This window comes from Chiloscyllium plagiosum, chromosome 6 (genome assembly GCF_004010195.1).
Source record: "Chiloscyllium plagiosum isolate BGI_BamShark_2017 chromosome 6, ASM401019v2, whole genome shotgun sequence".
NCBI classification, from domain to species: Eukaryota; Metazoa; Chordata; class Chondrichthyes; order Orectolobiformes; family Hemiscylliidae; genus Chiloscyllium; species Chiloscyllium plagiosum.
This window is the reverse complement of record NC_057715.1, coordinates 752,897-765,863: the sequence shown is the minus strand read 5'-3', so window position 1 is coordinate 765,863 and position 12,967 is coordinate 752,897. Positions and strand designations below refer to the sequence as shown.

Genomic DNA, 12,967 nt, shown 5'->3' with positions numbered 1-12,967 from the left:
GAGGCAGGTCAGAAATGAAGAGGGCATTTCAAAATAGTAGCAAGTCTGAAGTTTAAAATCAGACAGATAAATCAAACGGATTCGTCTGATGGTGCACAGGCCTTCCTTGTGCATGACCTGTAGTTCCACTGGCTCCTGCAGAAAAGCATACTGGCACCACTGGCAGCTGCTTAAGTCCTGAACTCTGGAATTTCTTCTCTAATCTTCTCTGTCTATTTATCTTCCTCCTACTCTTCGATTATGGTCTCAAACAGCAACTCCTTTTAAACACACGTTTAGCTCCTTTTCCTTATATTTTCTGATGTGGCTAGAAACCTGACTTGTATACTACTCTTTTGAAAAGCCATAGGATGTGTTACTTACTTGAGAAAGGATGTCCTGGCACTAGAAGGGGGTGAGGAGGAGGTTGACTGTGTTAATTCCGGAGTTGAGGGGGTTGGCTTATGAGGAGAGACTGAGTAGACTGGGATTATATTCACTGGAATTCAGAAGAATGAGGGGGAATTTTATAGAAACGTATAAAATTATGAAGGGAATAGATAAGATAGACATAGAGAGGATGTTTCCACTGACAGGAGAAACTAGGACAAGACGACATAGCCTCAAAATAGCAAACAAGGGTCTGAATTGAGAAGGAACACCTTCACCCAGAGGGTTGTGAATCTGTGGAATTCCCTGCCCAGTGAAGTAGTTGCAGCTTCCTCATTGAATGTTTTTAAAGCTAAGGAACAATATTGAACAATAAAGGAATTAAGGGTTACGGTGAGAGGGCTGGTAAGTGGAGCTGAGTCCATAAAAAGATCAGCCCTGATCCTATTGAATGGCAGAGCAGGCTCGAGGGGTCAGGCGGCCTACTCCTGCTCCTCATTCTGATGTACTAAGTTAAAAGTACTCGATGAATGTGTGTTGTTATTCCTGATGATTTATTGGTGGATGTGTTCCTGAATGTTGTTTCGTGTATATATATTTGTTCAATGTCAGAGAGAGTTACCCAACAAACATCATAAAATAACATGTAAACTAATGTTTATATTAGTTTTCATTTGAGTCCAGAGCTGAAAATGTCATAGCTATATGGGTTTGTAGAACATTACATGCAATCTATTTTGTCTGCTGTTTATCTAATTCTTTATAATATAAAATATTACTTCGGTTCTAGTTTTTTTTTACTTCCTGCTTTCCAGTTAAACAGAAAAGAATTTACAGAATTTATGTTATGCAACCACACATCAGAAAATATTTTCCCAACACCTCAGCAATGATTACTCCAAGGTATGAATTTCTCATCTGAGTCATAGTGTTGATTAATATTCTGGCTCTATATAAAGATAGACAATGTATTGTGCCTTTTATCTTGAGGCTGTTTACAACACAGTAAACAACCAAAATGAAGGCTGTGTATTTTTGTCTCACCATTGCACTTGAACTGGGCTTTCAAACCATACCTTCAGATGCACTTCCATTGTCTAAAGACGAGACAGTTACAAAAACTCCCGAGGTATGGAAATAACTCAACCTAAATATTCTTGTTTGATAGATAAAATATTTAAAGACATCCTTTTTTCAGAAATGTAAGTGTAGCAGATGATTATGATTAACCTGAATATTTTTTTGATTTGTTCTATTTCTGTTTCTTTTCATGTTTTGCATAAATATTGCTGATTATAATATTCCATGAAGTACTAAAGGCTGGCAAATCTAGAGTTAAGTCCATTATTAAAGTTGAACAAGATGAGGACCACTGCAGTCAGTCAGCATCACTGAGAGGATTGAGCGAAGTGGTTAGCTTGAAGACTCTTAAAAACACGCGTATAGTAAGCGAATCAGAGCCTTTGCTGCAGAGCAGGTGAGATCAATCAATAAAGAAAGCAAAATCTGAAAAAGAAACTGATTTTCCTGGAGAAACTCAGCAGATCTGGTAGTATTTATGAAAACAAAGCAGAGTTAATGTTTCAAGACTGATAAGACTTTTCTTCAGACATAACTGACGTAACTTTCATTCAGAAAGTTAGGGCGTATGGGATCCAGGGAAATTTGGCTCTCTGCATACAGAATTGGCTGGCCAAAGGAAGACAGAGACCGGCAGTGGGTAGAAAGTATTCTTGCTGGAGGTCGGTGACCAGTGGTGTCCTGCAAGGCTCTGTTCTTGGGCGTCTGCTCTTTGTAGTTTTTATAAATGACTTAGATGAAGAAGTGGAAGGATGGGTTAGTACGATGACACAAAGGACAGTGGTAGAAAGGGAGCTCTGCAGATGCTGGAGATCAGAGTCAAGAATGTGGTGCTGGAAAAGCACAGCAGGTCAGACAGCATCCGAGGAGCAGGAGAATCAACGTTTTGAGAAATGTCAACTCTCCTGCTCCTCGGACGCTACCTGACTGGTTGTGCTTTTCTAGAACCACATTTTTTGACAAAGGTCAATGGTGTTGTAAATAGTGTCGAGGGCTATTGCAGGCTACAATAAGTCATTGACAGGATGCAGAGCTGGGCTGAGAAGTGGCAGATGGAGCTCAATCTGGATAAATGTGAAGTGATTCATGTTGGAAGGTTGAATTTGAATGCTAAATACAGGGTTAAAGATAGGATTCTTGACAGTGTGAAGGAACAATAAATCTTGGGGTCCACATATATAGATCTCTCAAAGTTGCCACCCAAGTTGATAGAGTTGTTCAGAAGATATATGGTGTTTTGGCTTTCATTAACAGGGGGATAGAGTTTAAGAGCTGCGAGGTTTTGCTGCAGCTCTATAAAATCCTGGTTAGACCACACTTGGAATATTGTGTCCAATTCTGGTCACCTCATTGTGGGAAGGATGTAGATGCTTTAGAAAGAGGGTGCAGAGGAGGTTTACCAGGAAGCTGCCTGGATTGGAGGGCATGTCTTATGAAGAGAGGTTGAGTGAACTAGAGCTTTTCACTCTGGAGAGAAGAAGGAAGAGAGGTGATTTGATAGAGATGTACAAGGTAATGAGAGACATAGACAGAATAGATAGCCAGAGACTTTTCTCCAGGGCTGTCATGAAGGGCTATAATTTTAAGATGATTGGAGGAAGATATATGGGAAATGTCAGAGGTAGTTATTTTACACAGAGATTGGTGGGTGTGTGGAATGCACTGCCAGTGGTAATAGTAGAGTCAGAGACATGAGGGATATTTAAGCAACAAGCCCATGGATGGCGGTAAATTGAGGGGTGTGTAGGATGGGGTAATCTTAGATTTAAATAAATGCTCGGGACCACATCGTGGGCTGAAAGGCCTGTACTGTGGTGAACTGTTCTATTTCTATAACTAGGAGAATGATTTGAGTCCAAAAGCATAAATATTGTAAATCAGAGAAGTCAGCTTCATGAAGAGAAGGAGAGAGCCTGAATAAGCTGAAGAGAAACTGTGTTCAGCATCTTCTGAAACCAGGCAAATTATAGCCCCTCATGACAGCCCTGGAGAAAAAGTCTCTGGCTATCTACTCTCTCTATGCCTCTCATTACCTTGTACATCTCTATCAAATCACCTCTCTTCCTTCTTCTCTCCAGAGTGAAAAGCTCTAGTTCACTCAACCTCTCTTCATAAGACATGCCCTCCAATCCAGGCAGCTTCCTGGTAAACCTCCTCTGCACCCTCTTTCTAAAGCATCTACATGTGTGGTTACAGCAGCTACATTAAGAGCAGGAGACAGCATGTTTTTGAAACAATGTGACAGAGAGTGGGAACAGCAATAACTGTTGAGGGGTTGTGGAGGTGGATTAAAAAAAGGAATGTGATTGCTGTAGTAAGTGACAGCATAGTTAGGGGAATAGCAGCAAGGCCAGGGAGTCACAGAGAGTGTGAGGCCTACCTGATGCCAGTGTTTAAGACATCTGTTCTGGGCTGGGCAGGAACTTGGAGTGGAGAGATAAGATTCAGTTGTTGTAGTTCATAAGGGTAACAATGATATTGGTAGGTCTAGGAAAGAAATTTTGCTGAGAGATTATCGGCGGTTCAGAGATAAATGAAAAGGCAGAACCACAAAGGTGATAATCATTGGATTACAACCTCAGCTATGTGTCAGCTGTCATATGATAAACAAGAGAAGGGAGATCAATGCATGGTTTAAGGAGTAGGATGGGAGAAATGGGTTCCAATTCATGACTCACCAGCACCTGTACTGGTGAAAAAGACAGCTGTTCCATGGAAACAGGCTGCATTTGAACCATGCTGGGTCCAGAGTCCTGACAAATTGTAAAACTAGGATTGTAGATGCAGCTTTAAACTAATTTTAAGAGAGAAAACAGTTCAATTGTAGAAAAGCTTGAAAAATCAAAAAGAAACAAGAGAGCAGAGCTGCAGCATAGTGAAAAGTTGAGTGATAATGTCTTAAGGGAAGGAGTAGAAAATATATGCAGAAACGTGAGGTAGAAATTGAGACCAGAGAGAGAAATAATGGTTAAAAAGTCAGAGTTTGCAGCTCTCTATTTTAATGCGTGCAGCGTTTGTAACAAGAATAACACATTGACAAGACAAATAGAAATAAATTACAAGTTTGATAATGATTATGAATACATGGTTACAGGGTGACTAAAACCAGGAACTGAATATTCAGAAATCATGTCTCCCCTCATCTCATCCCAGATCCAACTCAGCACTATGCTCTTGAACTGTCCTACCTGTCCATCTTCCTGCCCACTTACCCGCTCCACCCTCCCCACCGACCTATCCCAATTACCCCCCACCTGCATCCAACTATTGCCTTACCAGCTACCTTCCCCCAGCCCCACTCCACCCCACTATTTATCTCACAGCTCCCTTCCCCTTCCACATTCCTGATGAAGGGCTTATGCCTGAAACATTGACTCACCTGCTCCTTGGATGGTGCCTCACCTGCTGTGCTTTTCCCAGAGCTATGCTCTTTCATTCTGGAAAAATCGGCAAAAAAGGAAAGGGAGGCTGGGTAGCATTTTTAGTAATGGTTGGTATCAATGTGGTGGTGAATCATATAAATGCAACAGATCAGGTTGTGGAATCAGTCTGGGCGGAAACAAAGAAAGGCAAAGAAAAGAAGTCCTAGCTGGGAATTGCCTATAGGCGTGTGAAGAATTGCTTCAATGCAAAACAAAATCTGAATCTGGATAAATATGGAAGTATGTAAGAGTGTGCTCCAGTACAAAGTGTGACTTAAATATGCAGACTGACTAGACAAGAGTAATAAGGAATTTGTAGAGTGCACCAGCAATTTTTTAAGAGTAGTACATTGCTGAACCTATCTGAAACAGGCTATCATAGGTCTAGTAATGTGCAATGAGATAGCATTAATAAATGATAGAATTGTTAAAGATCACAACATGGTAAAATTTCAAATTCAGTTTGAGGATGAGCAACTCAGGTTTTTAAGCCAATGTCCTCAACTTAACTTTGAGCAATTCCAGAGATAGTGAGAAGGAGTTATCTCAAAGTGAGCTGGGAAAATAGATCAGGAGAAAATTCACAGGTTGAGCAATAGCAGACATTTTAACAGATATTTCAGAATGCTTAGCAAAAATTTGTCCTGGTCAAACAGAAGGACTCAATGAGAAAGATGAACCACTTATCATTGACAAAGATGAAGAAAGACCAAAACATAAGAAGGGACAAAAACTAATACTAGGCCAGAGATTTGGAATGTTTTGAATAACCAGCAGTGGACTAACTATAAACTTAATAAAGAAGGAGAAATTGGTTGTGAAAGTAAATTGGTAAGAAATGTAAAATCACACATTAAGAGCTTCTATGGATATACAGGAAGAGTAATAAGGTATGGAACTCTTGAAAGATGCACTAGGAAGTTGAGAACAGAGAAATCACAGCTAGTTCAAAGCAATATTTCACTTCGCCACAGTGGTGGACATCATAAACATCCCAAATGTTATGAAGGTGTAGCGGTGTACTGTACCTTTAAGGGAGTAGAAAAGCTAGCAAGGACTGCCAAAGCACAGAGAGCCCTGAACAAAGTAAGAATGTAACACTTGGTTGAAACAAATAGCTGCAGATGATTGCCATGGAACAAAAAGAAATTCAAATTTGGCCAAACAATTTAAATTATACTTCAAGATACCAAAATTCAATCAAATTTGAATTTAGTATTTTGATAATATTAAAATGAATGAAATGATCTGATGTTTTGGGCTATAAAACCAGACATTTTGAATAGTTAGAAGAACTGTCAAGGATATTCACAAATATAGGCTGCAAGTTGAAGAGCTCTCTGAAAGGTACATGTCTATCAGAAGTTTGCGCAGCAGAATATCGAAACCAACCTAAAGAAAAATCTTCAAAGGAGAATCAACAAAGCTGACTGGCTTTTGAAGTGTGATTTTCTTTTTGTAAATCTTAATCAGGATTTTTTTATCGGACCAGTATTGTGGAATGGGAGGTAAAAGATAGGTTTAAGAGAAAGGATTGTATATAGTTGTTGGTTTCAATATTCTCTATTGGACTTATAGAATAAAATTGTTAATTTTTACTTTAAATAGTGACCGCTGGGATAGTTCTTTTCGGCTCGAATTTAACAGATTATGGCGTGAGGTGAAATTTTTCTGTGTGGCTGGATTAAATTAGCAGAGGGATTTACTCCATGTCATAACACAAAGATAACAGATAAGTAAGATACTAATGGAAGAGAAGATCTTGGAACAGTTTCCACTACACGGGACAAAGTATTTTACAAACCAATTGGACTATAGGAAGACAAGTCACCAGATTCTGATGGCTGGCACCCAATGGGTTGAAGAGATTATGGAGCATTGGGTGAAATATTCCAAAACTCACTGGATTCTGGGAGGTTCCAGTAGATTGGATGATCAACTGTCCCACTGCTCAGAAATTCTAGTTTTGCAAATTGGACGTATAAAGTTATAATCTTAAAGTCATTATGGCACAGAAGGAGGCCAATTAGCCCATGATGTTTATACAAACTCTCCTTACAAAAAGCCAATCAGTACCATCTCCCTGCTCTATCCCTGTATAATTATTATCTATTTCTGTTTTCCAAGTTTTCATTTAAATTACCTCAGTATTTCTGCTTCCCAAGTGGTAGCCAGCAAGTTGCAGGTCTTAACCACTCTCTGCATTCAAAAAGTTCTCGAGATATCCCTACTCAAAAATGTAAATCTTCATTCCCTCATCCTTCTGTCATCAGCTAATATGAACAGCTTTTTTTTTCCTTTTCAATCTTGTCATAGCCTTCAAATTTTCTAGTAATTTAATTAAACATAATATTTCTCTCCAGAATACATGCTGACTTTTCTGAATCAACTCACATTTGTCCCATTAGGATATTAATTTTGTCACGTATTTTGTTTATAGAAGTTTCCCAACATCAAAGATAAACTTAGTGACTTCATGCTAAATGCAACACAGTACAGTTTTAATAAAATCAACTTTTAAAACACAGGAAATTCCATCATTTAGTAAATGTCTGAGTTCAATACTCTGTTGAAACTGTGCACTGTAGACCTGGCCCCTGTGCCTCATAGCTATCAAACAGAACTTCTACTTCCAGGAGAGATGAGAGAAATTGGGACTTGTTTCCTTCGAGATGAGAAGGCTAAGAGCAGCTGTGATTGGAGTTTTCAAAGTCATAAGGGAGTCCGTTAGACTACATTGGGCAAACTGTTCCAACTCATACAAAGATTAAGAACAAACGGGCAAAAATTTAGTGCGATATGCAAAAGGAGAAAATGTGTTGTGAGAAAATCCTTTATCGTACAAGTGACTCGGGTCTGGAAGACACTGCCTGAAGGATGGTACAGTTAAGTTCAAATGAGGCATTTAAGAAAATATGAAATGATTATTTAAATAAAATGTGGGAGAATGTCTGTTTACCATTAATTAGTCACCCAGTAACAGAATTACATCTCCAAAATTACACTTTTCAAAGTCATGTACTTTATGATCCTTAGCATTGGTTTGCTAATGTTGCTGTTGCTAATGCAAAAATAAAAATTTGAGTATCACTGAAAAATACACCTGTTTCTTGCATCTAGGTAAAACAGACTGCATATCAACTTCAGGTAACCAGGAAGCCTGTCAATGGAACATTTAAATCAAATGGAGTCCCTCGTTGTGGAGTAACTGACTTCGAGACGTTCTCTTTTTTTCCTGGCAAACCTAAGTTTAACAAGAAGGAACTCACCTACAGGTATAGATCTTGTTTAAGTGATATGCCCTATTCATTTAGTAGCATTAATTTGTTAAAATTTTCACACTAAGCAAGACAAATGCACACATAATGACCAGAACTACCACAGAATTCATTATATTTCAACAGCAAACCACTCTCTCTACTAAATATAAGGAGAGCAAGGCCAATCAGAAAGATCATGCACATTGAGAATGTTGGTTGCTCAAGATTTAGCCATCCTTTCCTCACTGTCCCAGATGTGTAATACGCAAGCCAAAATAATAATACCTTGCACATGTCAAAACCAGTATGATAGGACAATAATCTTTGAGTGAGGCTGTGACAGAACTGGGCAAGTTCATGAATCCACACCCTCAAAATGCTTTGTGGACCAAGGATAGTTCTGGTGGTGACTGTTAAGATGATGCTTGCCTTGAATTATTTTGCTGCTGTTATGACTTCCTCACCATAAAACCACAAGACATAGGACTAGAAATAGGTCCATTGAGTTTGCTCCACAACCAATGAAATCGTGGTTGATCTAACAATCTTTAACTCCACTTCCCTGCCTTTTCCCACAACCCTGAACTCTCTTATTGATTAAAAATCTGTCTATCTGAGCGATGACTATGCCTCATAGCCTCGCCTTGACAGCTCTATGTGGGAAAGAATTCCACATATTCACAACCCGCAAAGAGAAGAAATTCCTCCTTATTTGCATCTTAAATGTACAACCCCTTATTCTAAGATTATGCCTCCTGGTCCTAGACTATCCCACGAGGAGGAACAATCTTTCTACAAATACCAAACCAGAAGTTGCTGGAAAAGCTCAGCAGGTCTGTCAGCATCTGTGAAGAGAAATCAGAGTTAACATTTCAGGTCTGGTGACCCTCAGAACTTGCTGCATGTATCCTGTTGAGCTATCAAAGAATATTGTATGTTTCAATAAGGTTTCATCTTCTCATTAGACAGTCCCTTCATATCTGGTATCAGCCTAGTGAACATTCTCCAGACTGCCTCCAATGCCAGTGTATCTTTCCTTTGATAAGGGGTTTTAAACTGTCTACAGTATCTCAGCTGTGGTCTGACTAGTACCTTGTTTCATTTTAGCAAACCTTCCTACTTTTCCTATCCATTTCCTTCAAAACAAAAGCCAGCCTTCCATTCGCCTTGCCCAACGAACTGACTTGTTAGCTTTTTGTGATTCATGGACATCCTCACCCAAATCTTATTAATCACACATGGTTTTGGAAATTTTGCATATTTGTACTAAATTCTAAAATGGAAACGTTTACCAGAGGGAAACACATAGCCTAGATATTTTTCTAATCAATACATTTAGTAATTACGATCCTCTGAAGCAGATCAGACTTGAACCCAGGGATCATGGCTCAGAGGTAGGGACACTAACATTGTGCCACATGAACCTGACCAGCAGCCTTTCTTGCTCAGAATGTGTGTCAAATCAGTTCGGCTGCTGATGAATATCTGGCAGCATTTTTACTGGAGTTACACAATCAGACTTGGACGTCCTGTCTGAAGTAAGTAGGTTAATCAGAGGCCAGAAATTCCAGAACTCAGCAGCAGTGCTCCTTGGACACTGCCACCAGGAACCCCAGGTGGAGGACAACCACTGAAGAAGGTAAGTATTGTTTGGGGAGGGGGGGGGGAGGGGTTTTCTAGAGTTGGAGTTCACAGGTAGAGGGGTAGTAGAAGTGTCGCTATCAAGTGCAGCTAGCCAACTCTCAGAGGCTATCCATGAAAGCAAGAGGATCCCTTGGTGTTTTAATACTAATTTAGGGATTCTACCCCAATCGAAACTGCCAGCGTGCCCAGTCAAGTAGGTCAGCTCTTTCTCCTTCAGTCTGATGTGAAGAAAATTCAGTCCAGAGTGGATCACGTGACTGTTAATTTAAGTGGTTGTTAATTTAAGTGGTTGTTAATTGTTATTTAAGGCATTAATTGGTGGTGGATAATGAAGGTTAACTATAGGTTTTCCTTTCCACAGCTGAATTTATAAGATGGTGGAAGATGCAATGCAATCAATGATCCTGATCTGTTCCTAGGATAGGAATATTCCAAAATTAGTATGAGTGTATGCCTGCATTAAGTCTCTACTTGGTCAGGGAGAGAATCATCAGCGAATCAGTTGGAATTTTATGACTATAATTTCCTTAAATTTGACCATAAGATTAGATTCCATACGAGTGGAAACAGGCCCTTCAGTCCACACCAACCTCTGACTAATGCACCTAACACTACGGGCAATTTAGCACAGCCAATTCACCTGACCTGCACATCTTTGGATTGTGGGAGGAAACCGGAGCATCCAGAGAATGTGCAATCTCCACAGAGACAGTTTTCCAAGGCCAGAATTGAACCTAGCACCCTGGTTCTGTGAGGCAGCAGTGCTAACCACTGAGCCACCATGCCACCCACTAATAAATGATCAGATTTATTGAAGTCAATAATACAACCTATAATGGAAGATTTCTGAACAGACGACATTGAGTTCATAAATAGTAAAATCACTGGACTTCCAAACACCTAGTGAGTTCTGCCTGAGTTTAGAGACTAGGCTCTAATAGTTTGCTGCAGGAGGCACTGGTCTGCATCACGTTCATCAGCTTAATCAGACAGTTATCCAACAATAAGTAAGTGCAGTGTAGTTTCACTTATAGATGCCTCAAAATATGGCATGCTGATTGGCACACATTGCAAATGAATTTCTAAAGTGCTTTTGTTGAGCCTCCAGATCACATGTATGGATTGATCCCTCGAGGAATGAGTCATTAGGGTCAACCACTAATGATTGAAGGAATTAGAGGACTGCATTTGTGGTCAATGCTACCACAAGGTAGAGTAATGCACATGTTGATGATACTTGATGAGTGAAATGCAAAATTTTCAGGTCTCCTATTAAATGGCAATAAACTCTCCATACCATTAACGACATTCAATCAGCAAGTTATCTGTAACTATACTGTGCATCATAACTGTTTAGATTACTTACAGCATGGAAACAGGCCCTTCGACCCAACAAGTCCACACCGACCTGCCGAAGCGCAACCCACCCAGACCCATTCGCCTACACCTAACACCATGGACAATTTAGCATGGCCAATTCACCTAATCTGCACATTTTTGGACTGTGGGAGGAAACCAGAGCACCTGGAGGAAACCCACACAGACACGGGGAGAATGTGCAAACTCCACGCAGACAGTTGCCTGAGGCGGGAATTGAACCTGGGTCTCTGGCGCTGTGAGGCAGCAGTGCTAACTAACTGGGGGATGAGGAGGTGCACTAGTAAGTTATGATGCCAACTATCAACACAACCCTTTTAAAAAAGTGGTCAAAACAAAGTGGTAGTATCACTTCTAAAAGGAAAATACAATTGCAATTATCAAAGCAATAAACACCAACAGTCGCAGATGGATCATCATGTTGGCCTGGAATGGTAGTACCATGTTGCATTATTCGCAACTTACTCTCTGAATCAGGAACTAGTTCAGAATTCTTTTGCATTCTTACTCAGTGGCTTTTATACAGTGTCTTCCCCTTCAGCCCGGCTAATGTTCTAATACGAGTGTGTGTCACAGCAGGAGTGACTGGAGCAGGTTACATGAGGTGTTTTCAGAAGACCAGACATTGATCTCAGAAACATACAAACAGCACATCGTTTCAAAATTTGTAAACAATTGCAATATATTTGATTTTGTTTTTAACACAGGGTAGAGCAATATACAAGAGACTTGTCAGAGGCCACCGTGGATGAAGTTTTGAGACGAGGTTTCAAACATTGGAGTGATGTTACTCCGCTATCGTTTCGAAAGTCAGATACTATGACGGCAGATATTGAAATTATCTTTGCTAGGGAAGGTATGTTCAAATGATAATGTTAATAATAAAAACTGGAAACCTGAAATAAGAACATAAAATTCTGCAAATATTTGGATGTTAGTGTGCATTTGTAAGCAAATAACACAGTTGTGATTTTTCAGTTGCATTTAACATAGTAGCATGTTGATTATAATTTTTGGATTCAGAATTTGGAAGCCTGGACAATGATCCAAAGCCATGCAACTGGATTTTACTGCTCAATCCAGTCATGTTATCAATGTTGGGACGGAGGCAGTGTAAAATAATTGGGTGGCGAGACCATCGCCCTGTCCAACCCCAAGATGACCCCATCATAATATGCCAATTGGGCTGGCATCATCAGATGAAAATAAATAACTAAATGGACAAATAGACTTGTTGACAAGTTTACTGACCTGAATAATATGCTGTCCAATCCAAACTATGGCTATTTAAGCAGGTGAGTGGCAGTTGGCAGCACCTTATCTCATTCTATGTGAAAAGAAGGCAGGATAGAAGAGACAGCATGTATTCAACAGGGGCACCTCTCAAGATGTCATTCCATTCCAACTTGTAACCCCACCCACTTTATCCTGCACTCAGCTCTGTGCTCCAAACCCTCAGGATTTATTTTTCCAGGCTCCTTCCTGAGGCCTAGGCAGTCCCCACACTTTAAATTCATTTTTCAGGATAAAGGTGAGGCCAGAATCTGATCCCATCACTGTGTGTCTGGAGTTACATGTAGGCCAGACCAGGTAAGGATGACAGTTTCCTTCCCTAAAGGACAATTAATGACCCAGATGTTTTTTTTCTCAATTGACACAATGCTTTTATGATTATCATTAGACACGCAATACCAGATTTTCTTTTGTTTACTGCATTCAAACTCCACCATCACACTCACACTCACACACACTCACACACTCACACTCACACACACACACACACACACACTCACACTCACACACACTCACACTCAC

General features: G+C 39.9%; 1 protein-coding gene across 1 annotated transcript in view; it reads left to right on the top strand.

Moving 5' to 3' along the window:
- The first annotated feature begins 1,352 nt into the window (after positions 1-1,352).
- The window catches only part of LOC122551103 (neutrophil collagenase-like), a 36,890-nt gene continuing 25,275 nt past the window's right edge, over positions 1,353-12,967 (top strand). The window contains exons 1-3 of the mRNA XM_043692748.1: positions 1,353-1,498; positions 7,992-8,146; positions 11,860-12,008. Coding sequence (XP_043548683.1) covers positions 1,388-1,498; positions 7,992-8,146; positions 11,860-12,008 — 415 coding nt within the window. The 5' untranslated portion in view covers positions 1,353-1,387. The remainder of the gene's footprint in view (positions 1,499-7,991; positions 8,147-11,859; positions 12,009-12,967) is intronic.